Genomic DNA, 24,342 nt, shown 5'->3' with positions numbered 1-24,342 from the left:
GAGCAGAGGAATGCAAACCAGAGTGCTTTTCTAATGTTCATTTCCTTTTGTCTAGCTATTTAGATCAGCCATGTTGTGAAACCATTAATAGGATTAAACTTTACAGCGAATCTTTGGCAAGATATGGCAAAAGCCCATACCTTTATCCACTCTACGGCCTTGGAGAACTGCCACAGGGATTTGCACGGTGAGAGCCCATCTTTAACCTTGTCCTGAAACCCCTCTGATCCTGAGCTGCATCTTAAATGGTAGCTTATGAGACGTGGTTGTGAATAATGAGACAAGGTGTCTGTGGGTAGGGAGGTGCCTTTTATTTTTAGTGCAGTAAAACTTATATATACAATGAAACCACAGATCTATAGTTTTAAAAAAATGAGTTGGACATATATGTAGACCTGTGTAACCAAAACTCCCGTCAAGGTGTGGGACTCCAGGAAGTTCCTTTGTATCTCCTCACAGTCACCCCAACCCCCACTGTAACAGCTGCATTTGTAATTTTTATCACCAAGGATCACTTTTGTCTCCTTTTAGTTTATGTAAAAGGAATATGTGCTCACTTTTGCTTAACAGTATTTTTGAGATTCCTCCATATTAATGCACGTGCTGGTAGTTTAAAAAACAGTAGTATTCCACCGTGTAAACCGTGTGAATGTGCCACATTGTCCTGTCCATGGGCATTTGTGTAGTTTTCAAAAAGTTTTGGGGTGTTACGAATGAAACTACTATGAACTTTTGTGTAACAGTGTGTATGGACCTCAGTTGCCACTTCTTCTGGGCACATACATGTCCAGGTGTGGAATTGCTGGTGATAATGGCATGTATATGTTTCATTTGATGAGACGCTGCTCAACAACTTTCCAGAGGGGTCGTAGCATTTTGCTTACACTTAGCAGTGTGAGAGTCCTGGTTGCTCCACACCCCTGCCAGCATTCATTATTGTCGGTCTTTTTCAGCAGGTGTGAAATGCTATCTTATTATAATTTTAATTTCCATTTTCTGAGGACTAATGTTGATCACCTTTTCATGAGCTTGTTTTGTGAAATTTTGTGGTGTGTTTATTTGCTGTGCACATTTTGTTATTTCCGATTAGCTGTTAATCACATTCAGTGAGTTTTAAAATTTTTTAAAAAGTTTTTCCAATAGATCTAGAATTTCCATGTTTAAAATATAGCTTTCATTTTTATGGTGAGGTTTTCTGTTTATTAATTTTGACTCTTATGAATATGTAATATTCTTGAACATAGATCTTTGAACAAGCATATTTATCCCTGTACATTTTTATAGTAGCTGCATTTAACTCCTCGCATGTTTTAACATCAGTAATTGGGACATCTGCTTTTCTTTTTTCCCTGTGTATAGTAATCTTTATATAAAAAAGTTATATTTTATAACATGTATATTGCACATACTGATTGGTATACATTGTAGAGATGCTGGATTCTTTCTGCGATGAGTGTTGATTTTGAGTTGCAGTTAAATTATTGACCATTCATCTTGAACTTTTGGAGGCTTGATTTTATGCTTTGGTGGTGGGGGGATCTTTTGTCTGGCTGAATCCTTAGTCCTAACATAGTTAGGTATGGTCCTTTCGTGATGTCATTGCAAAGTGCAAGAAATGGACCAAGTTCCTCTAATATGGCATTATCAAACTCATTTATCCTTATGGCCTGTGGTCTCCGCTTAGGTCTTTTTGCTTTTCAGTTGTTGCTTTTAATGGATTCCTTGGGAGTCTCTCATGTGAATAAGCATTTCTGGATTTACTTAAGGATTTGAAGAGATTTTGTAATTTGGCTGCTTCCCATTTTGGAAGATTTTTTTTCCCACAATTTTTATCTCCTCGTGCAGGCCACATTCTGTCTATGGCAACTTAAATCTTAAGCCTGTGGACTGGGAGGTTGGTTCTTTTAGGGGAAGAGCCATGCAGACCACATGAAGATCTCATGAAGTTGCTTCAAGTCTCTTGTCTAGTTTCTGCCTGTTCTTAGTCAGTATCCATTGCTTCCTGATCGTTTTTTTGGTTGTTCAGAGTTTTATTTATATGCAAGAAGAATAGACTTATAAAGCTGTTCTTTTGTTACTGGTCAGATATTCATAACTGAATGTGAGACGACATTTACATGGTTTTGACTGTTTTAGAATTGATGCTTTAATGACTTAAACTAATGCCGTTTGGAAGGAAATTGAACAAATGTTCTCCACTATTCATGAAAGTCTAAGAAAGGAGACTAGTAGCTTAAACAGTTATAAATTACTAATTGTAAATATTTTTTTTTCCCCCTAGGCTAAGTGCTATATATGGAGGTACCTACATGCTGAATAAACCAATTGAAGAAATCATTATGCAAAATGGAAAGGTGATTGGTGTAAAATCTGAAGGAGAGGTAAGGACCTTTTACAACTTAAAAAAATTATATTCTTGTAAAGAAAACTTTATTGTCTAATAAGTACTTAACTTGGTATGGATGTTGATCCCGGATTTCAGATCAGACATGTTTTCTTTATGGTAACTGGGTGTTCATAATGACTGAAATCTAGTTACAGGTGTGCTTTTGTTTAAAAATTTTTTTTTTCTATTGTGTTGGTTGTTGCTTAATACTAAAACAGAAATTACAAATGCGCTCTAAATGGTAAGTTTTATTTATATGGTCCAAATTTTCATTTAAATTTAGCTTTATTTGTGCCACTTACAATTTATTGGTTGAAATGGGGCTTGGGCAATACCGTTTTATTGTTTTATTATTAATACAGTTAATAATGTCAATAATAATAACCATGAACATTTATTATTTGGGGTTTAGCCATGGAACTGGCCAGGAGTTTTGAACAGTGTTTCTCAAATTTGAATATAAATTGTTAATTTTGTTAAAGTACATTTTTTTTTCAGTAGTTCTGTGGTGGGTTTTCATTTTCTTCCAAGTTCTCAGGGGGTGCCATTGGTGTTGATCTGCAAACCAGACCATATTTCACGAACCCATCAACTTTTACAAATAGAACTGTTAAAAAAACTCAAAAACTATGTTAAAAAAAATATTTTGGGATTCCTGATTGCATTCCATGGGTTCAGACCGTATAATCGACACTCAGTAGTTGACCCTCTTACCCTTTATTGTTGTAGATCTTTTGTAACTATCTTGTGCTTTCAGCATACACATAATAGATGTTTAGGAAATAGGGGTGAATATTTTAATCTGATATCTCAAGGTTCTTTTTATTCATTCTTTGTTTTAGGCAACTGCTTCCTCTTAGGACATTTCAGTGCTTTGATATAAAGAGGAAAACTATAATACATAAGTTATCTTGCAGCTTAAATTTTGCTTAGGAAGTACAGACTTAAAATGAGAGTGATTATGGTCTATTTGTAATATTAGTACCATTTATAAAGCGTTTATTTCTCACTGGGTCCATTCACATATAATGACATTTCTTGAACAGTTTCATTTAATTCTAGCAGTATGTGAGCTCTCTTCTGCCCAGTTCTAAAGCTTATACATCTAAACACCATGCAACACATTTTCTCTATTTGAATAAGATTTAAAATTCATAGATTTGCTCCAGGAGAACTTACAGGGATTGTTGGCAAAGCTAGTTTTAATAGTTATCTCTAATTCACTAATTATCTGTGGTTAACTTGATGAAGATAACAGATGATGATCAGGGAACAGTGGCATCATTATACCTTCTAAAAACATTGTGATGAACACTGAGTATTAGAAAGTCTTCAATGTTTTGTTGCAGATTGCTCGCTGTAAGCAGCTCATCTGCGATCCCAGCTATGTGAAAGATCGAGTAGAAAAAGTGGGCCAGGTGATCAGAGTCATCTGTATCCTCAGCCACCCCATCAAAAACACCAACGACGCCAACTCCTGCCAGATCATTATTCCACAGAACCAAGTCAACCGGAAGTCAGGTATGTTACGGAGGTCAGGCAATGTCTGCATAAATTGCAGCTTTTATCTGTTCTATTAGAGTGAAGAAACTTTAGTTTTACACATGGAAAATGTGATGGATCCCTTTTAGCTCATAGAACTCCTAAATCATCACTTTGAAATGGACACGTTAGGCCAGGAGCCCCGCCTTGACTTCGACACACCTCTTGGGGCCTCCCTGCCTTCCTCTGTAGAACCGAGAGCTGGACCCTATGAGTCCGCTGTCTCTCTCGTCTGAACGTTGTATGCTTGTGGGAGTTTATGCTTATTAGTTGACCTGATTACAGTGTAACTTTTAGGCTGATGACAGCACTACTTTTATGTCATGATTTGTCAATATCTATACTTGTGTTTGCCTTTAGCAGTGTGCTAGAAAACAACTTTGATTTCTCTGATTAAGATCACAACTTATCTCTGAAATCATAATTCTGTTTGCTTTAACCATTTGTTTTCATCTAGTAGCGTTTCCCATCTTCCTGTTTCAGTTAGAGCCCTGAAGGTTTTATTTATAAAAACTTCAACTTAAAAGGAACTATTAATCTTTAAATGGCCAACTGTGTATTTTTTTCCATATAAGAAATCATTTCACAGAAGGTTATTACTAAAACAAGGGGACTTTGACTAAAGTAATCTTTCAAGGGTTCCCAGTAGATCTCAGGGTCTGGGAGAGTCAAGGTGAGGCCTTCCCTGGTGGTGGTTCAGTGGTTAAGAATCCCCCTGCCAATGTAGGGGCATGGGTTTGATCCCTGGTCTGGGAATATTCCACATACTGCAGAGCAACTGAGCCCATGCTCAGAAACAAGAGAAGCCTCTGAGAAGGCTGAGCCACAGCATTGAAGATCCAGCACAGCCAAAAGAATAAATAAGAAAATAGAGTAAGGGGAGCCTAGTAATTGTTTTCTGTATTGGAAATTATGTAGTTACTTTAGTGTTACACAGACAAGTATGGAATTATTATGAGCTTATGTCAACATAAGAGTAGCTTCTGCTGTTTGCAATTTTATATTGCTTAAAAAAATGAGAAATCAGTAGTTAGTTAAACCCCATCTTAGCTAGTCAGAACCTTTCTAAGTGCAGGGTTCAGAGAGGAGAGACAGGTTTCCACATTTAGCTGTGGCAGCCGGGCAGATGTGGCAGCCGGGCAGACTCATGTCCACGTCCACCACTCACCGCCACGTGACCCCTTCCTTCATCTCCAGTGGGCTCAAAGTGGCTGAGTATTTGCAACTCTTATGTATGACTGACTGTGTTTGCCTCCATATAGAACTTGTCTCAGAAGATAGTCTGTTCCAAGTAATGTTAACTCATAGCTCCCTGAAGTTGGGGTGAAACCAAGTGCGCACCTAGGCCCCATGTCCACAAGGCCTGGCAGTAGTGGCTTTGCTTGCTTCCAGATATCTACGTCTGCATGATCTCCTCTGCACACAATGTGGCCGCACAAGGCAAGTACATCGCCATCGCCAGCACAACGGTGGAGACCAAGGAGCCCGAGAAGGAAATCAGACCAGCCCTGGAGCTCTTGGAACCAATTGAGCAGAAGTAAGTGCTGGGTTTGTTTATGCCAGCTCATACCCAGGACCGACTGACTCCGTGGTGAACTGAACCCTTGAGAACAGTGAGCGCAGCCATCGGCTCTTCCCAGCCTCCTTGCCTGGGATTTGAGTATCAGGCCCAGCAGTGAGGGGCATGTCAGCTCCCTTGCTGACTGAGTTCTCTCTCTCCTCCAGATTCGTTAGCATCAGTGACCTCCTTGTACCAAAAGACTTGGGAACAGAAAGCCAGGTGAGTGGCTATCTGAAAAGGGTAATTACCAGGCTTCATTGGGCGATGTCACCAGATAAGTTTCAAGTCTTTGTGATTTTCATTTCCAGATCTTTATATCCCGTACCTATGATGCAACAACTCACTTTGAGACGACCTGTGATGACATTAAGGACATCTATAAGAGGATGATGGGATCCGAGTTTGACTTTGAGGAAATGAAGCGCAAGAAAAATGACATCTATGGGGAAGACTAACAGCAGTACATGTTATCATCTAATTAGGACAAACTTAAAATTTGGCAAATGATGCATATTGTATGAAATCAGTATTGTAAGGCCTGCTTTTGTAATCAAAATTGAGAGATTGCAGAGCACTGTACCAGTAAATATTCCTCCCCTTTCTAATATCATGTATTAACTTGTTTTCATGGAGTGGCTCTTCCGAATTGGCAGGTTCCCACATTCTGTTCAATTTAACCAATACTGGCTTGTGTTTTCTAGTGAAGGATGAGTTTTAAAACCTTGTGATACTGATACAGAGAACTTGATACAGTATTTGTATCTTTTAATCAGTGTAGCCTTTGCAGTTATGAGCTTCCGCTGTTCAAGAGCTGGGTCAGTGCAGCTTGCGTGCCATCTTGTCCTCTTGACGGTGAGGAGGTTCAGAACTGAATGTCTGTAGCCGGGGACAGCGTCCCTTACTCCTCCCCACCCCTTTCCGTTCATGTCATGTGTCAGGACAGTGCCCACCCATCCCAGCCACAAGCTTGGTTTACATGGGCCTCCAGTTCTAACCAAACTCCAGACTTGGATAGTCTTTTGGAGGAAGCCTGTATGCGGTGTTTTAACCTATTAAAACTGATGAGCGCAGAGGGGAAAGAAACCCATCATAAAGCAGGTAAACGTAGGAGCTTCTTCTGTATCCCAGATGTGGCTTCTTCAACGGACCAAGCTGCAGCACAGTATTGATTTGACAGAACCTCTGCTTCAGTGATGTCTCCAAATGATTTCTGTACTGCAAATAAAGCCAAACTCTGGAAACCAGCTCCCTCTTGTCAGTCTTTTGTGTCCTGACAACTCAGAGCTAGCGAGTACTGCACTGGCCTGACAAGCTGCTCATCTCCTTCACTAGAACTGGAATCAGACATGGGGATGAGCGCTGAAGACCCCCATGGACGGTGGAGCACCGCCATCAGGCTGCACTGTGAGTAGACCCTGAATTACGTCCTGACACAATGTTTATTAGACCCTCCTAGGAATCCCGAGTAGTGGTTTAGAAACAGACTCTTTCATGAGAGAGTAGAGGACCCTGCCAAGTGGAGTAGGTGCTTTAATATTTCCATTTATTTCAGATTGTAGCTGCACATAGTTTCAATGGTACCCGCTTTCCCCTGGATAGTTTGAGCCTCACTTTATGCTGTTACTACATCAGAGGAATGAGGACATTGTGACTATTCTCTTGGTCTGAGTGTTGATTCTTACAGATGAAGGACATAGACTAAGGTAGGTGCTCTGCTGTTAAAGGATTTAGGGTAATAACAACTTAGATTACCCAGGTGGTTACTTTAGCTCAGTTTTTCAGTCTCACACTACCCACTTTTGGGGGGCTTGTCTTGCACATAGTATGCACCTCCCTGGATGACATCCCCGATCACCCCAGTTGAAACCTCTGCCCTTTCTAAACAGTTACCTAAAATTCCCACAGGCTGCCCCCTCGTCATACAGTAATTCACACCAAACTGTTAACGCAGCAGAGGTGCCCGCAGGCCTAGTGGTAAGACAGAGAGCACCAGCATGTCTTCATGTTATGCATTCAGCATATTTATTGAACAGTAATATGTTTGTGCCAGGCCAGTGGGTACAGGGTTGCCGAGGGCAGAGTCCATACCGGAGCTCAGCTTGGTGTGCCCACCCTCTCGGCGTGACTCTGCCCTCAGTCATAGGACAGATGGCTTGGCAGGTGCCTGCAGGCGGCTCTCCGTCTTCAGCAGAGGTGGCAGGGCAGGTGCCATGCTGGGCAGGTGGCAGGTGTGTCGGCCATGTGCTCTCCTTTTCTGTAGTGATTTCTGATTAATTCAGGGTACCTAATTCACTTATGGTTCTCTTACTAGATTCTTGTCCCTGGGGTAAAAATGAACTGGTTGGTTTTCTAAGAGCTAGGGTAAAGACAGTTAAAATTCAACTGTATTCCTCCTCCTAGGAAGACAACAAGTGAAGTTATTAGCACGTTGGGTTCAGTACGGGCAGGATATGAAGCAGGTAAATGACTTCCTGAGGGACAGGCCTAGCGTGACCCCAAGAAGGCCAGGCCTGGGGGTGGGGGGTGGTCCCGAGCTGTCCCCTGCTGGATCCTGCTGCTCTGGCCGGCTACATCTGGGATAGGGGAGCACCAGGCAGGTCTGTGGGGACAAGGCCAAAGGAGTGAGGCTACAGTGAGGTAAGTGGGAGCATTCCTCTGGAACCAGTTTATTCTAAGTGGCCTGAAAAATTCAAACTGCTATAAATCTTCCCTAACATTTAATTTTTACTATAAAGTCATTGCAGAAGCAATTGAATGATTTTTAGTTGTCTTTATTAAAAAAAAAAATTAGTTACAAAAATCTTTGTTCCAAATAGATACCATGTATCGTACAAATGTTTTTTGCTTGGTTTTGAGTTTTAAGGATTATTGTAGAAATTATTTCTAATATAAATAAATGATTATTTCTTCCTCAGGATTGATTTTGTAGTGCAGTATTTACATAAACTGAGTAAGTGAAAAATGATGGTTCATAAATTTGTACCATTTAGGAGGAAAATAATTTCATGTAGTGTAGCATGAATAATAGGAAATATAACCACTTAAGATTCTACGTGGTAAAACCTTTAAAACAGACTGTCACATGCATTACAGATGCATTTTTGACCCTAACATGCAAAAACAGAGCTACTGGTTAAAATAGGTGTATTTTTTGCTACAATTCAGTATACTTGTAAAATTCTTATTTTTAATGTTAAGGTCAATTAATAGCTCTGAAAACATTCTGTTCAAAATGAAAATATTATTGAACACTGCAGTCCAAAGCTAATGAAAAAGTACAGTGCTGCTGTGAACAAAGTCATTCTAGCAATGTGTAAAACATGAAGGAAAACATTTCCCCAGGTTGCAAAACACTGATTTGAGATTTCAAAGATTTTCAAAGAAAAGGGAAAATACTAATTCATTGTTGGCATCATTGATGTCTAGGTAAGCTGTAGTTGAGCCACCTGGATAAATACAAAATTGATAATTCTGTCTTTAAAACAAAATAACCAAGAACTGTTGCATAAGTAGGATGATATCTACTGGGGAAAATATCCAGGAGTCTACGTTACATTGTCTTCTGTCTGCAAGTGAAAACGTTTATCATTCAGAAAGTAGTTATTCATTAGTGATACTTGAGAAAGTCCCCTTTATGCCAAACCAGCAGCAATTCCACCCCTAAATAAACACTTTAAATTTACAGCATGATGTGTAACATACAAAACAGTTGCCGAGCAACTTGGTTTCTCATAGACACAGATGTCGGTATCTACCCGTCAATTCCAGCTCATATGGGAGTGTTTGGGAAGTGTTCTTACCAGTAGCTACCCCGAAATGGAGCCGCTACTTTCTGTATATTTTCAATAAAGTCATTTACATCTGTCACAAGGATGCCACTATTTTCAAAGACTTCTCTGGAGACCACAGGCTTTTCTGTAAAAAGAAAAATAACTATTTTGGTGAATAATTCATTATTTGTATACAGCTTTTAAAAGGTGTATACACCTTTTATTACTACATTACATTACTACCTTTTAAAACTACATTACATATGAGGGGAAGAAGGAGCCTGTGTCAAATGAAGAACAAGACTGGAAACTTTGGGGTCAGCTGCCTCAGGGATGGGGTGCTGAAACCACTGATGGGCCTTCATTCCTTAAGTCTTGTTTAAAACCGTGGATGGTTTCACTTAACAGACCTTTATCTAAGGAAATAAAATCTGCTCTACTCGCCCCAGCCTTGTGTGTGTGCAGGCTGCCAATGATTCCACCTGGAAGGCCATTTCCTGGCTGATGACAATCAGGTAGCACTAAGGGTGTGAATTACCTGTCAGGAAGACGGCAAACCTGGCGTGGATGTGCTGAACCTGCAGGTTCACCAGACATTTCAGATGCTCAGCTTTGGTTGATGGTCGAGAGTCACACTGGTGATAGTGAAGCAGCTCAATGATGTTTGCACTCTGATATGATTTCAATATTAAGTTCTTTTTATGTGCAATTGAATCCACTCTGAAAAATACAATATTAAATTTAGATTAGTCTAAGTTTGTGAAAGGTATTATTTTCCTGTATCTTAATTTTCAGTTTTATTCCTAGACTTTTTGTCTTCACTAGAGTCAGTCATACTCCTTCCCCTTTCATCTGGTCTCCACTTACTCCTGATCTTGAACCTTCCTCACCTCCCCTCTGAAGTGCTCTGGTAATGAAGCCCTGTGAGGGCTCTGCCCCTCCCTGGCAGTGCTGGCTCTCAGGTCTGCTCCCTTGGTTCCTCTCCTAAGTACACACCTTTCCCCAGCCTCCGTGCTCAGCCATTTCCCCTCAAGATCTTATGTAAGTCCATGACCTTGGGGCAGCACTTGACCGATGCTGGTCTAGAGCTCAGGGAGCACTTCCAGGTGAACTTGGGGGTTCCCCACCCCTCCCAGGCCTCACCTTCCATGAAGGTCTTACCTTACATCTTCCTTTAGCTTTTTATTTTCCCTGTAGTGAAGCAACCACTTCCATCTTCCATTTTCATTTAGTTTCTCGAGGATTTTGACAATTTCCTTCAGTTGAACTAGGGATAGAACAAGTTTAACAAGAGAAGATGTGTTTTAGGATTGCTGGCTCATCAAAGCCCAGTGATTACCTGTGAGAAACAAGGCCCCGTGCTTGTATGTGCACCATCACTGCCCCCTCTTTTGCAGGGCGGGCTTCTCAACCCAGCCCTGCCCACTCATGCTCCCGCAGGGGAGGAGTGAGTAGAGGCAGCGCTGCAGTCATATAGACCATGGACATGGAGAAGTGGGTCCTGCTGCAGCAGGCTTAACACAGAATCTATAAATACTTGCAACATTCATGATACAAGTTAAAGTTCAGTGCAGAAGTGGTATCCATATTTCTCATGAGGCATCGGAGCTGCAGAGACTTCGACTATATAAAGGTGCTGCCCTGTGATCTGACATCCTTCTGTGTCAGTCACTGCTCCGAGAGAAAGCAGATATGAGTGTTCAAGCAGGTAACTGAGCCGACTGAGTAGTGGTTTTTAGATTTCTGTGGTATTGATGGGAGCATTGATATGGCAACAGAAATGGAGGAAAGAGGGCTGATGCTAAACAAATACGTAGCTGACGATTTGCCAAAGGGAGAAATTGAATATAACAATCTAATGCATATGAATAGTTTAGCTGCATTACTGAGCGGTCTGATGGGGGAGGTGACTGGTTAATGCAAAAGACGTTAAGAGCACAGTGCTTAGCGCAGCATATGGCAGAAATTAAGCCCTCAGTATATGGTGACTGATGTGTAAGTTGACAGTTTCTATTTGATTAAATATTTGGGTCACTGGGCAAGGAGAAACTGATTTGACTATATAAGAAAGGAAAATAAGAGACCAACCTAATGTTAAGATCTCTAGTAGTTTGTCATCTGATACCACAAAGCCTCCTGTCCGAAAAAGCTCTTGGTAGGTGTTATTGAGGACATCTTCAGGGCTGTCGACTCCGGCAAAGACGACCCTGGGAAAGTGCTTCAGCTTCAGCAGAGAAGGGATCTGTAACATAAGAGGTTCCCAGTGAAGACAGGGTCATGGGGTCACTTCTGTCACTTTTACCCAAGGGCGTCCGGACTCAAGAACAGCTGGAAATACCTTTAACCCTGACGACTGACCCGTTAATTACACAGTGGTCTCAACTCCAGAGGTGGGGGATGGAGTTTGGGATTCCTGAGGTTTGGGACGTGAATCAGGTGGCAGGCTCACCACTGTCTCCAGCTCAGTGCAGTCTGCTGTGGGTTCAGTTAGCGTCCTGATGCAGGACTGTGCTTGTCCCCAAAAGGGGCTTGACCTGGCACAATTATTCAGTTAAAAGGTAACCATGGTAACAAAGAGTTAAGAAAATTTTCACAAGTCCTTTTAAAGCAAGACTTGTTTCTGTTAGATAGCCAGAGGTACAGATTGATATTTCAGGTGGAAAAACGGTGTCTTTTCGTTGAAGTTCTCCCTTAGTTACTGTGAAGAGATTCTTAACTCGCAGACATAATCTGCAGATCAATACCTTGGTAAATGACAACATTAGTATCGGCAGCACAGTATCTCAAACCCATTATCTTCCCACTTAGGTTCAACCGTATTGGGTTTTAACCTCTCCCCTAAATAAAAAGGCAGTGATGAGGCTAATTTCAGAACAACATAAAAAATGCTCAGAATACGTTTCTCTGTAAGAAGGTGATCTCCAAACCTACCTGATGCAGGTGGGATGCTATATCTTCATTTCTGATGATGACTAAGAGTGCACCTTTCTCTCTGTGAAATACTTGACAGAAATGCTGAGGTTCGATTTCTGTGTGGCCTCCTTTCCTCAGGATATTCTGAAAGATTTACAGAAAGCTATTATTTAAGAAAGGATACTTGCACAGAACTGTTATAAAACTGCTGACAGAAGATATATAAGAAAGCACATTTACTAAATTATGTCCTAATAAGGCACATAAATGGCAGTTTGTCTTTACTACTAGATGAGCTCTTTATAATGAATCTTTTATGTCCATATCAAAGGCTGATTCTTCGGAAACATCAAACACACATACTCCCTCTGAAGGGAGTCACCCTGGGGATGAAGATATTTACTTTAAAACTGCCGCCTCGGTCAGTTTTTCCAGGACTTTGACCATCCCCGATGCCTGTGCACTGCTCTGAGTATGACTAGCGAGGGTGAATGATGGAGAAGCTGGCAGAAGTTGGACAGTGTAGGCTCTGGGGTGTGGCAGGTGCTGGGGTTATACTGGGCCTGGTTACCAGGGGTGAGGGGCACGGCTGTATCCCACAGAATGGCACTGCAGTAAGCTTTGTTGGGAGGATAAGCTCGTGTAGTTAAAGAAGTTCCTCAACCTTGTCCTCTGATTTTGATGCTGTTCCGGTATGGAGGATTCTGGAGGGTTGCCAGTAACACTGTCCATCATTTGTTATTTCTTTTATAAAAATAAGGTTACTTTGGTCAATCTCCCTTGGATCACAAGTCAACCTGAATTCTGACTTTCAGTTCTTCATTCAAAATGTATGGTGATGCTAATACAACACTGTAAATCAACCACGTGCTAAGTCACTCAGTTGTGTCTGACTCTGCGACCCGATGAACTGTAGCATGCCAGGCTCCTCTGTTCATGGGATTCTCCAGGCAAGGATAACTGGAGTGGGTTGCCATGCCCTCCCTCCAGGTAAATCAACTATACACCAATAAAAATCTAAAATGAAAAAAGTATGGTGATGTATTTTCAAAAATACTCCTACTGGGGAAATTTCTTGTAATAAAGAGCTCACTAAAATATCTAATATCGTTCATCACTTCATGAGTAAACGGGGCTTGACACCCGATCAGCACTCTTGGACAGACAAATTTCCCAGGAGAGCTTTCAGAGCTACAAACACTGCTCCTGATTGCACTTTATTCTCCAATGTATTTTACAAGGTGTCCACTTGCTCACTTGAGTAACACACAATTTGTTATTTTCTGTTGTAAATAGAGGTCATCTGACAAAGTATTACCATGAAACAATAGTCACTGTTGAAACGTGTGTGTTATCTACAAATAAATAAATGCGTGTGTTTTAAATCCAGATTACTTTTGGAGGCAAAGCACCTTCCAAAAAAGACTGAAGGCCATTTCATGCTGTATTTTTTTCAACAAAACTGCTTCCCAAAATGGCGTGAAATGGGAGCAATGATGGTGGTGGAGGAGACCACATCTGGCAGCCATCTGTGAAAAACCATGGACAGCAAAAGAAACCTTGGTTGGGAAAAACACCAGTTAACACAGAACAGATTTCACAAATTTGGAAAAAGTAAATACTTAGAAATCATATTTAAATGATACAAAATTGGAGCCCTCAGCGTCTCCCAGGAGACCATCTCTGGCTCAGCCACCTGGGGAGCTTCGTGAGGCTGCTCTTCCTCACTTAGCCACCCTCCGGGCGGTGGCGGTGGGAAAATGCTCTCTACAGCACAGCTGCTCTTTCAGAAGCACTTTTCAGCGCCTTCCAGGGGCCTAGGGTGGTCGTCTCAGTGCTGCTGTGTGATCCTTTGACCCGATGGTGACCACTATGCTCTGGGAGGCCCTCTCTACTCTTTGGGGAGCCTCCTCAGGTCTGGAGCTGCTCAGTGACCAGGGCAACACGGGGAGGACCCCCAAGAGGCAGGCACATAGGACCTTGCCCTGCTCTGTAGCGGCCTCGGGGACAGGGAAAGACTGAGCTGAGAAGGTATACCACCATATCGTGGCTTCTTTCTGAAGCTGAGAATGCTGTATTATTATTAAAAAAAAAAACTTGGACCTGCAATCAAAGTAATAAAAACTGTAGGAAAAATCTGGCACCTTACCTTTGTTCTGACAAAGAAGGACTTGTCTTCAGTCTCCATGAGGTAGAAGAGGAAGGTGCTGGAACACGCCTCCCTCACCACTCGCTCCAGCTTGAGGCGCAGGCTGGAGCACAGGTCGGCCACCAGGTCCTCGTAGGAGGCGGGCTGTGGGCCGCAGACACACAGCTCGTGGGGCATGGCCGCTCCCAAAGCCACAGGTGGTTCCGTGTCCTGGACCACCTGGCGGCTGCTCAGCATCACCTTGTTGAACTCGGCATACTCGCTGAGAATGACAGCGATGTCATTGCGCGAGTCTTTCAATGTACTGTTGTATTTCAGCTTGTGGAGGTGGAAGGAGGCGGTCTGATTCTGGTCTGAGTTTGTGAGGTGATTTCTACCGTGGCCACACCTCTTTTTCCAGGAGGAGGAGCAGTCCACATGGTTGGGCATCTGATGCACGACTGTCACCACAAGAGGACTCCTGCTTCGGGAGGTGGAAGGCAGCCCCGGGCATGCGGGCATTGGGGTCCCAGGAAAAGCCCCGGTGGTGACCTGGGATGGGGGCTGCTTTGGAAAGGCACCAGGGAAAAGGGCAGAATGCTGAGCGGCGCCCATCTTCACAATTTGTTTCAGTTTGTGTGCAAAACGCAGGTGCTCCAAGTCTAAAGTGTTCTGGGTGAGGTCGTCGGTTCTCTGCCAGGTGTCCACCCAGGAGCTGAGCAAGCCACATGGGGCCATGCCCCTGGGGCGCCGCCTCAAGCCATGCAGGGTTCTTGGGGTGTCTCTGAGCTCTCTGGTCACGGTGAAGTTGGCATAGCTCCTGGGGACCCCGCAGACATCTCGGATTTGGACGTAACAGGGCACACACGTAGCTTCCTTCTTCAGTCCACCCAGCCAACTTCTGGGAAGAGTGCTGGTCTCCAGCCCTGGAACCTGGCTCGCATAGCCCCAGTCGTGGTGATCACTGGTGTTCAGGCTCAGGAAAGAGTCGTGACTGTCTTTGGATGCACCTTCTCTTTTCCCAGTGTGGCCATATTGTGAAGCACGGGACTCTTCTGTGTTGTATCTGGGGTGTCCATATTCACCCAGAGAGTCCTGATCTGAGTCTCCAGAAAGGGGTTCATAGTATATGTCAGAAAGCACGCCCACACCCATGCCTCTGCCTGTGCTTGCCTCACCCGCACTCACACCTTGCAGCTGCTCTTCAGAGACCCCACCAGTGGAAGGTGTACCAGATCGGGGAGCAAAGGACGCATTGGGCTCTGGACTGGCACTCTCGCCATGGGCTACAGTACCTGGGTGAGCATCATCAGCCTGCAGGTACGTGGGGAGAAGTCCGCCATGGAGCAGATCCCATACTGCACATGGCGACCCCTCCTGCAGCACACAGGCTGGCTCCTGTCTGCCTTGTGGGGAGGTGGTGAGCAGCTGGGGGCCGGCACCTCCTGGATCCACGGCTCTTCCCTGTAACTCGGCTCCACTATCCTCACTGTCGAGCAGATGGGTCATCCTGACAACCGGGACTTCCTGTGTCGGGAACCCTGTCCCTGTGTTGCTGGGGCCTGTGCTGTGGGCTGCGGTGGCCCCGCCTGAGGGGAGTGCAGGCTTGGGGAGCTCTGGGTGCCTGTGGGTCTGCACACCCTCAGCTCCAGCAACTGGGTCGGAGCGCAAGGACTTAACCAGGATGTAACAGCATTCGTGTGTTTTCACATCACTGCTCAAAACATCTTCAGGAAGGCTCTGAGTGCTGGTCACCACAGCACCTGGTGTGGCTGTAGAAGCAAACATGTCAGCAGACTTGTTTTCAGGGATCTCTGCAGGACTGAAAGGCTCACTGGTCTCCAGGACATGATGATGTGTGTGGGGGCTGCAGGTCTCCACACCTGTGGGCTGCAGTGGGTATCCTGACGATGCTAGGTTTTCAAGAGAACCTCCGTACGTGACAGTGCAGGCAGGCTGGGTTACTGTGCCATTGCAGTCTGGCTCCTTTCCTGAGAGGGAGAAGCCCTCCCCACATTTACTCTGGCCAGTTTCCTGAGTGACGTCACCAGGAAGGATTAAGAATCTACCTTTTCTTCCTGCGCGGTTCTGTAATTGTAGAGGTGTTTCAGCAGAAAGCTGCATCTGCTGTACCTGAGCTGAGTTATCCTGTTCCACTGGATGGGTGGCAGTAACAAGAGAACTTTCCTTTTCTGTTATGGCCAAATCTCCTGACTCGACCTTGGAGAGGCTGGTGCTTTTCTCACCAAGCGCGTCACACTGTTTCAGACCACATGGAGATGTGGCCTGAGCTGGTGGTGCTTCTTCCACTGGTGCCTGGGGGTCAGGGCTGGAAGCTGGTGACACTTCTTCAATCAAGGAACCAAATGGGAAGTCAGAGGCAAGGTGAACTTCCTCCGCAACCTCCAGGGTACACGTTTCTTTAGAAAGTATGAAAGCCACTGTCTGTAAATGATCACCTTTTCCCCCTTTGTTTTCTGCTGGTTTCACAGACATGTTAGCAGCAGAGTTCACGTCTCTGTTTTCTATGAAAGGAACCTCTTCGGGCACGAGTATTTCCTCTGCCATCTCCTGAAGGTCTATGCAGGGTAGCGGGGCCTCCCGCAGTTGCTCCACTTCACCAGTGGGCGCTTCGTCCCTAGGGCTCATGGGTGGTGATAGGGTGAGAGTGAGGTCAAGGTTGGAATCCTCCTCTGATACCTTGAGGCTGACCACCTCTCTATTCACAGACAGGCCTGCTTCTTTGGTAAATGTGGAATTAAATGATTGAATACTAATATTTTCACTGTTCAGACCACTCTTGTCCTTCTTTAGTTCTGAAGAGCCATACAGAGTATTCCTTATTGATGTGATGCAGTTAAGGGAATCCTTTTTTCCCAAGGGGGCAGAGGCTGACGATGGAACCACTTCAACCTGGGACGACTCTATTATTTCTTCCGAAGAGATGCTCAAGAGATTCTGTGTTGGGAGAAGGAATTCTTGAGAGAGTTTCATTTCTTCTCTGGGTAACAAGTAATTTGGACTTTTAGCCAATGGTAATGCTTCCATTACCATGGGATTATCAGATGGTGAAGGTGAGCCTGCCACAGCCTGTCCCTTCTGTAAGGAACATGTTTCTTCAGCAAGTGTCTCTCTACACACTGAGGAGGCATGGAGGTACTGAGTGCCCTTTGGTCCTGACACTGCCAGTGAGGGGTTTTCCCCAAGGCCCTGCATCTGTGACTTTTCAAATGTGGACACAGGATGTCTAAGGCTTGCAGCAGGTGACACCTGTTTAGTCAACTCCACGTTAAAGGCTGTTGGTTTGTCAGCTCTGTTGACAGCTTCTGTCTGTACTGGCATGTAGGCACTTTTTTCCAAAGTGAGTGTAACTGGTTCCAGATTAATCATCACATACCCCATATCACCCTTCCCCTCCAACAATGGCTGACATTCTTTGTTTATGGGGCTGCTACACTGGGTAAGGCCCTGCAGAGCATCTGCTTCTGTTTCCCTTTGTGCATGAAAAATATCAACTTTGCTCTCAAGGGTGCTGTACACAGACTTCTGACGAATCATTGATGGACTGTTGATCTCATCATAAGTCTTGGCAAATGTGGTTTGTGGGGCAGTATCATTATAAGAGGTCACTTGTGTGTTATCAAGAGGCTCAAAGGTTTCATCTTCACCAGGAATAGAAGGTCCGTTAGCTTGAGTGTTTCCAATGCTAGGAAGCACAAGATTGGAAGTCTCCAGTTTACCTGATGACTCTTGTTCAGCTTTCCCCCTAATTATCTGAAATGATTAAAGCAAAATAAATAAAAAAAAAAACACAAGAGTCTAAAATACATAATTTTTAAAAAATTTACATATGGGAAGAACAGACAACGATTTTAGCTAGCTCTGTCCTTTTGAATCTTCACAGGGCAGAGACCAAGCAAATCCCTCTCTTCTTACATAGGCTTAAAATACACCCAAGAGAGAGATTTTTTTAAAATACACACACAAAAGCTTCAATAAACAATATTCTAGGTAAGACACAATAAGTATTATTCAGCTCAGAGAGAATAAGTAATTGGCCCCAAATCACACTACTAAAAAGCTACATAATTATGGCTGGCTCCTAGATCATCTGACCCTTAGGATTCTTTTCCTATTTTCATATCTTCAATCAGGATGGTAGATAAGCTCCAACAGCAGACAATGTGGAGTTTGAAAACTTAAGTTTCTGGCATTTTAATCCTGTACAAAGAAAATCCACTTTCCTAATAGAAATCAGTGCCTTGTTTTGAAAGTGATTTTATGTACAAAAAAATTTCTTCAAAAGTAATACCACCATTTTTAGTATTCAGCTTTACTGACCTCATTATTATAAGAACAGATGAAATTCTGGCTTTCTGGGCTTTCCTGGTGACCCACTGTTGCAAACATTTCTTTCTGTTCATTCTGCACCCAGAGCTCCAGGCCTCTCATAGGAGACGGCTTTGTGAAAGGACGCAGGGGGTCAGCGCCAGGGCAAGACACCTCAGCTACATGGCCTCCGGGAGCCTCATTGGCCTCCAGCAGAGGGTCTACGGAGTACCTCTCTACTCTGGAGGGCTCCTCGATTTCACCGAACTCAAATGACTCTAGTGTGCTATTTATGGACACGTATTTTGCTGGGTTGCTGTGTTCAACGACTTTCCGGGATGACCGCACAACTTTGTTCTGTCTGCTATAAAACAGAGCCACCCACATATGCAGCAGAAGCTTCACCTCTTCCACGTTATCCGGTAAATCAGTATTCCAGGGCCTGAGGGTTTAAAGAAGGAACAAATGAAAATAGTTGAAGATGACTCTTTTAGATGACTGTCATATCATAAAGCAAATGCCTTCATCATTAACCTTAGTTTTTATGTTCAGTTTTCTTTTAAAAATTACATGCTGCTGCTGCTAAATTGCTTCAGTTGTGTCCGACCTCTGCGACCCCATAGACAGCAGCCTACCAGGCTCCTCCGCCCATGGGATTTTCCAGGCAAGAGTATTGGAGTGGATTGCCATTGCCTTCTCCAAAAATTACATGAGCATGAAATAAAAATAAGACAAAAATGAAGTTAATTAACAAATAATTACAATGCATCTCATCCCTTCTTTTTACAGAGACAGAGCAAGGAGCTGGAAATCAGAGTTTTAAGTGACTTCTTTCCAAACACAAACTCTGTGAGTGGAAGAACCATGATCAGAACACAGGCCTTTCCGTTCTGAGCCTGGGGCTCTCCCCAAATTCAATGCGAGCTCTCCTGGGAGAAAACAGATACCTTATGTGAATAATGGCTTCAGTGACTTCCCAAATCCTCATCTCTTGGCTTCTGGAAAGTCTGGCCAACTCATTTCTTTTCTAATTCTACATGTCTAACAGTTGGGAAGTCTGAAGATGAAAGTAGTCAGGCAGTTCAACAGAACTGCACTATTTTCAGATCTGAGCTTTGAAGACTTTCCTGAAACCAGAAGGGAGACAGAACACACTTCTGGCCATGTGCCAGGCCAAAGAACAGCAGAGCAAGTGCAGTGAGTCAGAGGGGTTACAGAGTGGGGCTTCAGTGAAGCAGGGTTCAGGGGAAGGAAGTGACCCTCCTGAGCAAATGCAGGCTCTTAGGTGTGAGCTGGTCCTGGAGCGAGAGGAGTCTGAAGGAATTCAGGGCCGCACACAAGCATCATCCCTCTGCTAGGAGCTGAGGTCACAGGGCAATGATTACTGCTAACAGCGATAGTCATTGTTCAATACCAGCCTGTCACCATGCAAACCCTCATACATGGCTATTATTAAACTCATGTTAAAAACATTGCCCACAGACTGTCACCCTTTGCAGGTGTCATCTGGACACTGGTGAGAAATGTAGACTCTCAGGCCCTACCCCAAACAGAGTCAGAACCCACAGTTCAGTGAGCTCCCAGGTTGAGTATCAGGAACGGCCAGAAGTGCTGTTCTGAGAGCTGGGGGAGCCTTGACTCCACACCGAGGCTGGTCCATGCTCCAAAGCCAGTGCTCTTAGCTCTCCACTATTCTGCCTTAGTCCCTAAGGAAGATTTCTAGAAAAACTCCATGTAAACATGCTCACTCACAGCAATGTGACCAACTTGACAAGCTAAAAGTTTTGTTTTTTAAATTATTTACTTATGTGGCTGCACTGGGTCTTAGTTGAAGCACATGGGATCTAGTTCCCTGACTAGGGATTGAACCTAATCCTAATCCTGCTTGGGGAAGGAGGAGTCTCAGCCACTGGACCACCAGGGAAGTCCCCAGGTAATTCTTTAAATGTTTCTTCTGGGATTCAGTCTGCAAAGCATTATTCCTTTACCTCACTATTTTCCAAGATCTTATTTACAGATTACAATTCAAGGACCAGAAAGACTCATGAAGGAGCATCTCAATGATCCACTGCTCAGTATTACTCCCCATTTACTGGATTTTACACCCTTCTTTCTCCCTCCTCAGAATGAGCACAGCATCCCTTCTCCCTACATCGAGGTATCTACCCAATGTCGCCCGTACTCACCCATGCAGTGCTCTAACCACAGTCTTCTCCAGCGGGTTGTTGGTGTACTTGCTGTCTAAGCTGAAAGAGTAATCTGCTTCACACGTGAACGTGACCTTAAAGGAGCCGTCACAGCAGAATACGGTGTGTGAGGAGCAGCGGAAGTCCTGCGGGCCAGTGGGCACCAAACTGCCCCTGTGCCTGAAGGCCAGGGCCATGGAGAGCTTCTGTAGCGGGGACTTCATCTTCGTGCGCAGGAAGGGTATCACCTTTCCCACAGGGGTCCCCATGTCAGAGCCTTTGGTGCTGCTCTTGGCAAAGGCCAGGCCTGGGCTCCCCCTCTTTGAATGTTCTGCGAGGAGCAGGGCGTAGGAATGCTCTGCAGCCACGAAAGAGCTCTGGCTTGCATCGGAACTCTCGTGGGTCTCCTTGGGAAGTGCTGGCTGGGCTTCTGCAGGGGCCCAACTGCCAGGACCCATGCTCTCTTCCTCTGGGCTGACTGTGGGGTCTGAGGACGGCCTACTCTGGTCAGAGGACGGCTTGGGTGACGGCCCACCTTTCTGACTTTTAACTCCTCTGTGGTATTCGTGGTCTGATGTCCCACGCAAAGGCTGTTCTTTAGAAAGCAGAACACTGTTTTGCGGCGGCTCCAGGGAGCAGGAGAGGTTTCTGGGCTCGGGGGATGTCGTGCTGGAGGTAGCAGCACTCAGAGCCAGGTCGGCCAGCATGTTAAGGGCCTGGGAGTCACAGCCGACAACGGAGGTTTCAGTCGGGGCTTTTGGGGCCACCGTGACATGTTCTGGTTGGGCTGTATTTATGCTAATAACATCTTGACCACTGGAAATTTCTGATTGAAGCTGTAAAGCAGTTTCTCCTTTGGCTTCAGTGTAAAAGAAAAAAAGATATATAACATTTGATTTCCATAGAACTAATTCTTTGTTGTATTACTATGGCTCAATGAAAGTCAACAGTTAAGGGGATGTATTCAAGAAAAACCTCTTGGTATGTTGCAAAGTTTGTATTAAGTTTTTATTATCAGACTGAGTTCTTGTCCAGTTCCCTGAGGCTTTATAATGTGTTTACCAGAAGAACCAGTCCTAAGGAGTATGCATATTAATTAAAAAAAAAATCACCCTTTGAAACTGCGTGTACTGATCTACACACAAGGCATATTGCTCAGCTAGAGAAATAGACAAAGACCAAAAAAAAAAAAAAAAACAACAAAAAACAACCACCCCCAAAACAAGAAAACAAGACTTCTGCCTTCAGAGGGCTTACAGTCTAGTGAGAATCTAAGAGTTTCTAAGTTTAAAGTGTATATTATAGAATGTTAATATACTTCCTTAGAAAACATTTTACAAGTTATTACAAAAATCACCTAAGTTCAAAATAGAGATGATTTTAACCATACTGATGTTTAAATATAATGTTATGATAAGAATAAAACATGAGAACTGTTTTAAGAATATTCTGAATGGCCAATTAACTTCAAGTTTTAAAACTTTAGTTTTTACTTTGAAAACATTTCCTCTCTACTCTGCAAAAAAGCAAATCTCCTCATCTACTGATAATTCTTTCAGCAGGTAGTCAAATCTCCCCATGTGCCTTTGGTCAGAAAACACACACTCAGGTGGTTTACTTGCCTTCTCAGCCTTCTTAAAAGTGGTTACCACGAAGGACAAAGCTCACAACAGTACCAGGCAGTGAGTCCCTGTAGCAGGTAGCTAGATGGACAGAAAAGCCAACTGTGCCCCTCTTTATAATTAGAAATAGCAGGTCTGATATGAATTACCAACCTGTCTCCAAAGGCCAGTGACAATACGTTTATAGAGGAAACTCTGGCTTATGAGGTCATCAAACAAAAAGATGAGAGTGTGTGTATGGTAAGGAGGGTGGAATTAATCAAGCGCTGCCCAGTTTTTATTTAACATATAAAGCTCCAAGGGAGTGAGGTGGGAGAAAGTGACCCAGAGAGCTGTCTCATGAACCCCCTGGGTGTACTGGAAACACGAAATCCATTTTAGGATCAATGTATGTGCTGACAGTTCATTCTACCCTTTAATACCATGGCTCTTATACCGAGTGTCATTCTGGATAGAATCAAGCGAAAGAGTCCATTTTAATAAATATGTGTCATTTCAGGTAACAGAGAAGGCACTGGCAACCACTCCAGTACTCTTGCCTGGAAAATCCCATGGACGGAAGGCTGTAGTCCATGAGGTTGCTAAGAGTCATGTCACTTTCCCTTTTCCCTTTCATGCACTGGAGAAGGAAATGGCAACTCACTCCAGTGTTCTTGCCTGGAGAATCCCAGGGACGGGGGAGCCTGGTGGGCTGCCGTCTATGGGGTCGCACAGAGTCGGACACTACTGAAGCGACTTAGCAGCAGCATTTCAAGTAAATCACTTAAGTACTGACTTGTTAGAGGTTTTCAATTCATTAAAAATACAATACTGTTTAGCTCTTTTAAGAAATATAGATAAGAAGATGCCAAATGAATTATAAAAATAGAGATTTCAATAAATAAAAACTATATTGAAAACTTTAAAAAGGAAAGAAAACTATTAGTTTCAGTAACAAAATGACTGAGCCTTCTTAAACTCTAATATTTCAAGTAAAAGAAATGAAGCAGATTAAGACATAAAAGAAAAATTAAGACATTATTTAAAAGGTGGTAATCTTAACAGTTTTAACTTGGAATATGGCTGCACAATGTATACAGACATTTGCAATACAAGTCAGCCTTTTCCTTATTGCACATTGTGAAAACTTTGGATTTTCTGCCAATGACATCATATACCTCCTCCCACTAATGGACTAGCCTGCAAATACTGGAGGCCAGTTCAGCACAAGGAATTCTAATGACATGGCAAAGAATACAATGCATTACGTATGTGTCTATGTTCATCCTGTTTACAAACTAATTGGAAAGACAGGACCAAGTCACACTAGATAACTGGAAGAGTATGAATGCAATTCTTTAATGTTCTCAAAAGCCCAAAAGGAACTGAAAGAACGGAGAGATGAGTGCAGATCAGAGCCCCAGAAAACGCCTCCATGTGACTGAGCCGAGCACAGGCGACGCACAGCAGTGACCCCAGGTGCGGAGTGTGGGAGCCCGGCACAGGGAAACAGCAGGGGAGAGACGTGGAGCCCTGGGGAGACTACCTTGTGACCGCCTGGGGCGACAAGCAGACTCTCTATAGGCTGTACAGTGATGAGATTTCAGAACATCTTCAGTCATAAACAACTTTGAACAAACTGAGGAAAGGGACTTCCCTATAGGTCCAGTGGTTAAGACTCTGTGCCTCCAATGTGGGGGGCATGGGTTTTGCTGCAGTGAGGTGCACTTGAAAACTAAAAGAAAAAAAAAAGAGGAAAGAAAAAACCAAGCTCATTGGTAATACCATCACATCAACAAAAGTTTCTTTCCCTGAATTCCACCTAAGATTTTTTAAAAATCTAAAGAGAGATAAGAGAGAAAGCAGAATCATGAGATTAGACAGAAAACTGATAGGATTACAAAGGTATGAGGAAATGAAGGTTTT

The 24,342-nt window shown here is 43.6% G+C and overlaps 2 protein-coding genes across 9 annotated transcripts in view; one reads left to right on the top strand and one right to left on the bottom strand.

Moving 5' to 3' along the window:
• GDI2 (GDP dissociation inhibitor 2) overlaps positions 1 to 6,733 on the top strand; it is a 28,123-nt gene extending 21,390 nt beyond the window's left edge. The window contains exons 6-11 of the mRNA XM_006041728.4: positions 56 to 187; positions 2,282 to 2,381; positions 3,736 to 3,907; positions 5,321 to 5,465; positions 5,654 to 5,708; positions 5,798 to 6,733. Coding sequence (XP_006041790.1) covers positions 56 to 187; positions 2,282 to 2,381; positions 3,736 to 3,907; positions 5,321 to 5,465; positions 5,654 to 5,708; positions 5,798 to 5,944 — 751 coding nt within the window. The 3' untranslated portion in view covers positions 5,945 to 6,733. The remainder of the gene's footprint in view (positions 1 to 55; positions 188 to 2,281; positions 2,382 to 3,735; positions 3,908 to 5,320; positions 5,466 to 5,653; positions 5,709 to 5,797) is intronic.
• A 1,511-nt stretch (positions 6,734 to 8,244) lies between these two features.
• TASOR2 (transcription activation suppressor family member 2) overlaps positions 8,245 to 24,342 on the bottom strand; it is a 66,770-nt gene continuing 50,672 nt past the window's right edge. For 6 of the 8 annotated variants that reach the window (XM_006041722.4, XM_006041723.4, XM_006041724.4 and 3 more), the window contains 9 exons: positions 23,963 to 24,151; positions 20,816 to 21,674; positions 18,642 to 19,071; positions 14,322 to 18,074; positions 12,191 to 12,316; positions 11,348 to 11,501; positions 10,421 to 10,526; positions 9,798 to 9,979; positions 8,245 to 9,404 (listed from right to left, as the gene is read on the bottom strand). In XM_006041722.4, the coding sequence (XP_006041784.3) occupies positions 9,286 to 9,404; positions 9,798 to 9,979; positions 10,421 to 10,526; positions 11,348 to 11,501; positions 12,191 to 12,316; positions 14,322 to 18,074; positions 18,642 to 19,071; positions 20,816 to 21,674; positions 23,963 to 24,151 (5,918 nt within the window). In that variant the 3' untranslated portion in view covers positions 8,245 to 9,285. The remainder of the gene's footprint in view (positions 9,405 to 9,797; positions 9,980 to 10,420; positions 10,527 to 11,347; positions 11,502 to 12,190; positions 12,317 to 14,321; positions 18,075 to 18,641; positions 19,072 to 20,815; positions 21,675 to 23,962; positions 24,152 to 24,342) is intronic. The other 2 variants (XM_006041727.4, XM_006041725.4) reach the window with 1 other exon arrangement.

This window comes from Bubalus bubalis, chromosome 14 (genome assembly GCF_019923935.1).
Source record: "Bubalus bubalis isolate 160015118507 breed Murrah chromosome 14, NDDB_SH_1, whole genome shotgun sequence".
Classification (NCBI taxonomy): domain Eukaryota; kingdom Metazoa; phylum Chordata; class Mammalia; order Artiodactyla; family Bovidae; genus Bubalus; species Bubalus bubalis.
Note: the sequence above shows the minus strand (reverse complement) of the source record. Positions and strands in the feature narration are given on the sequence as shown.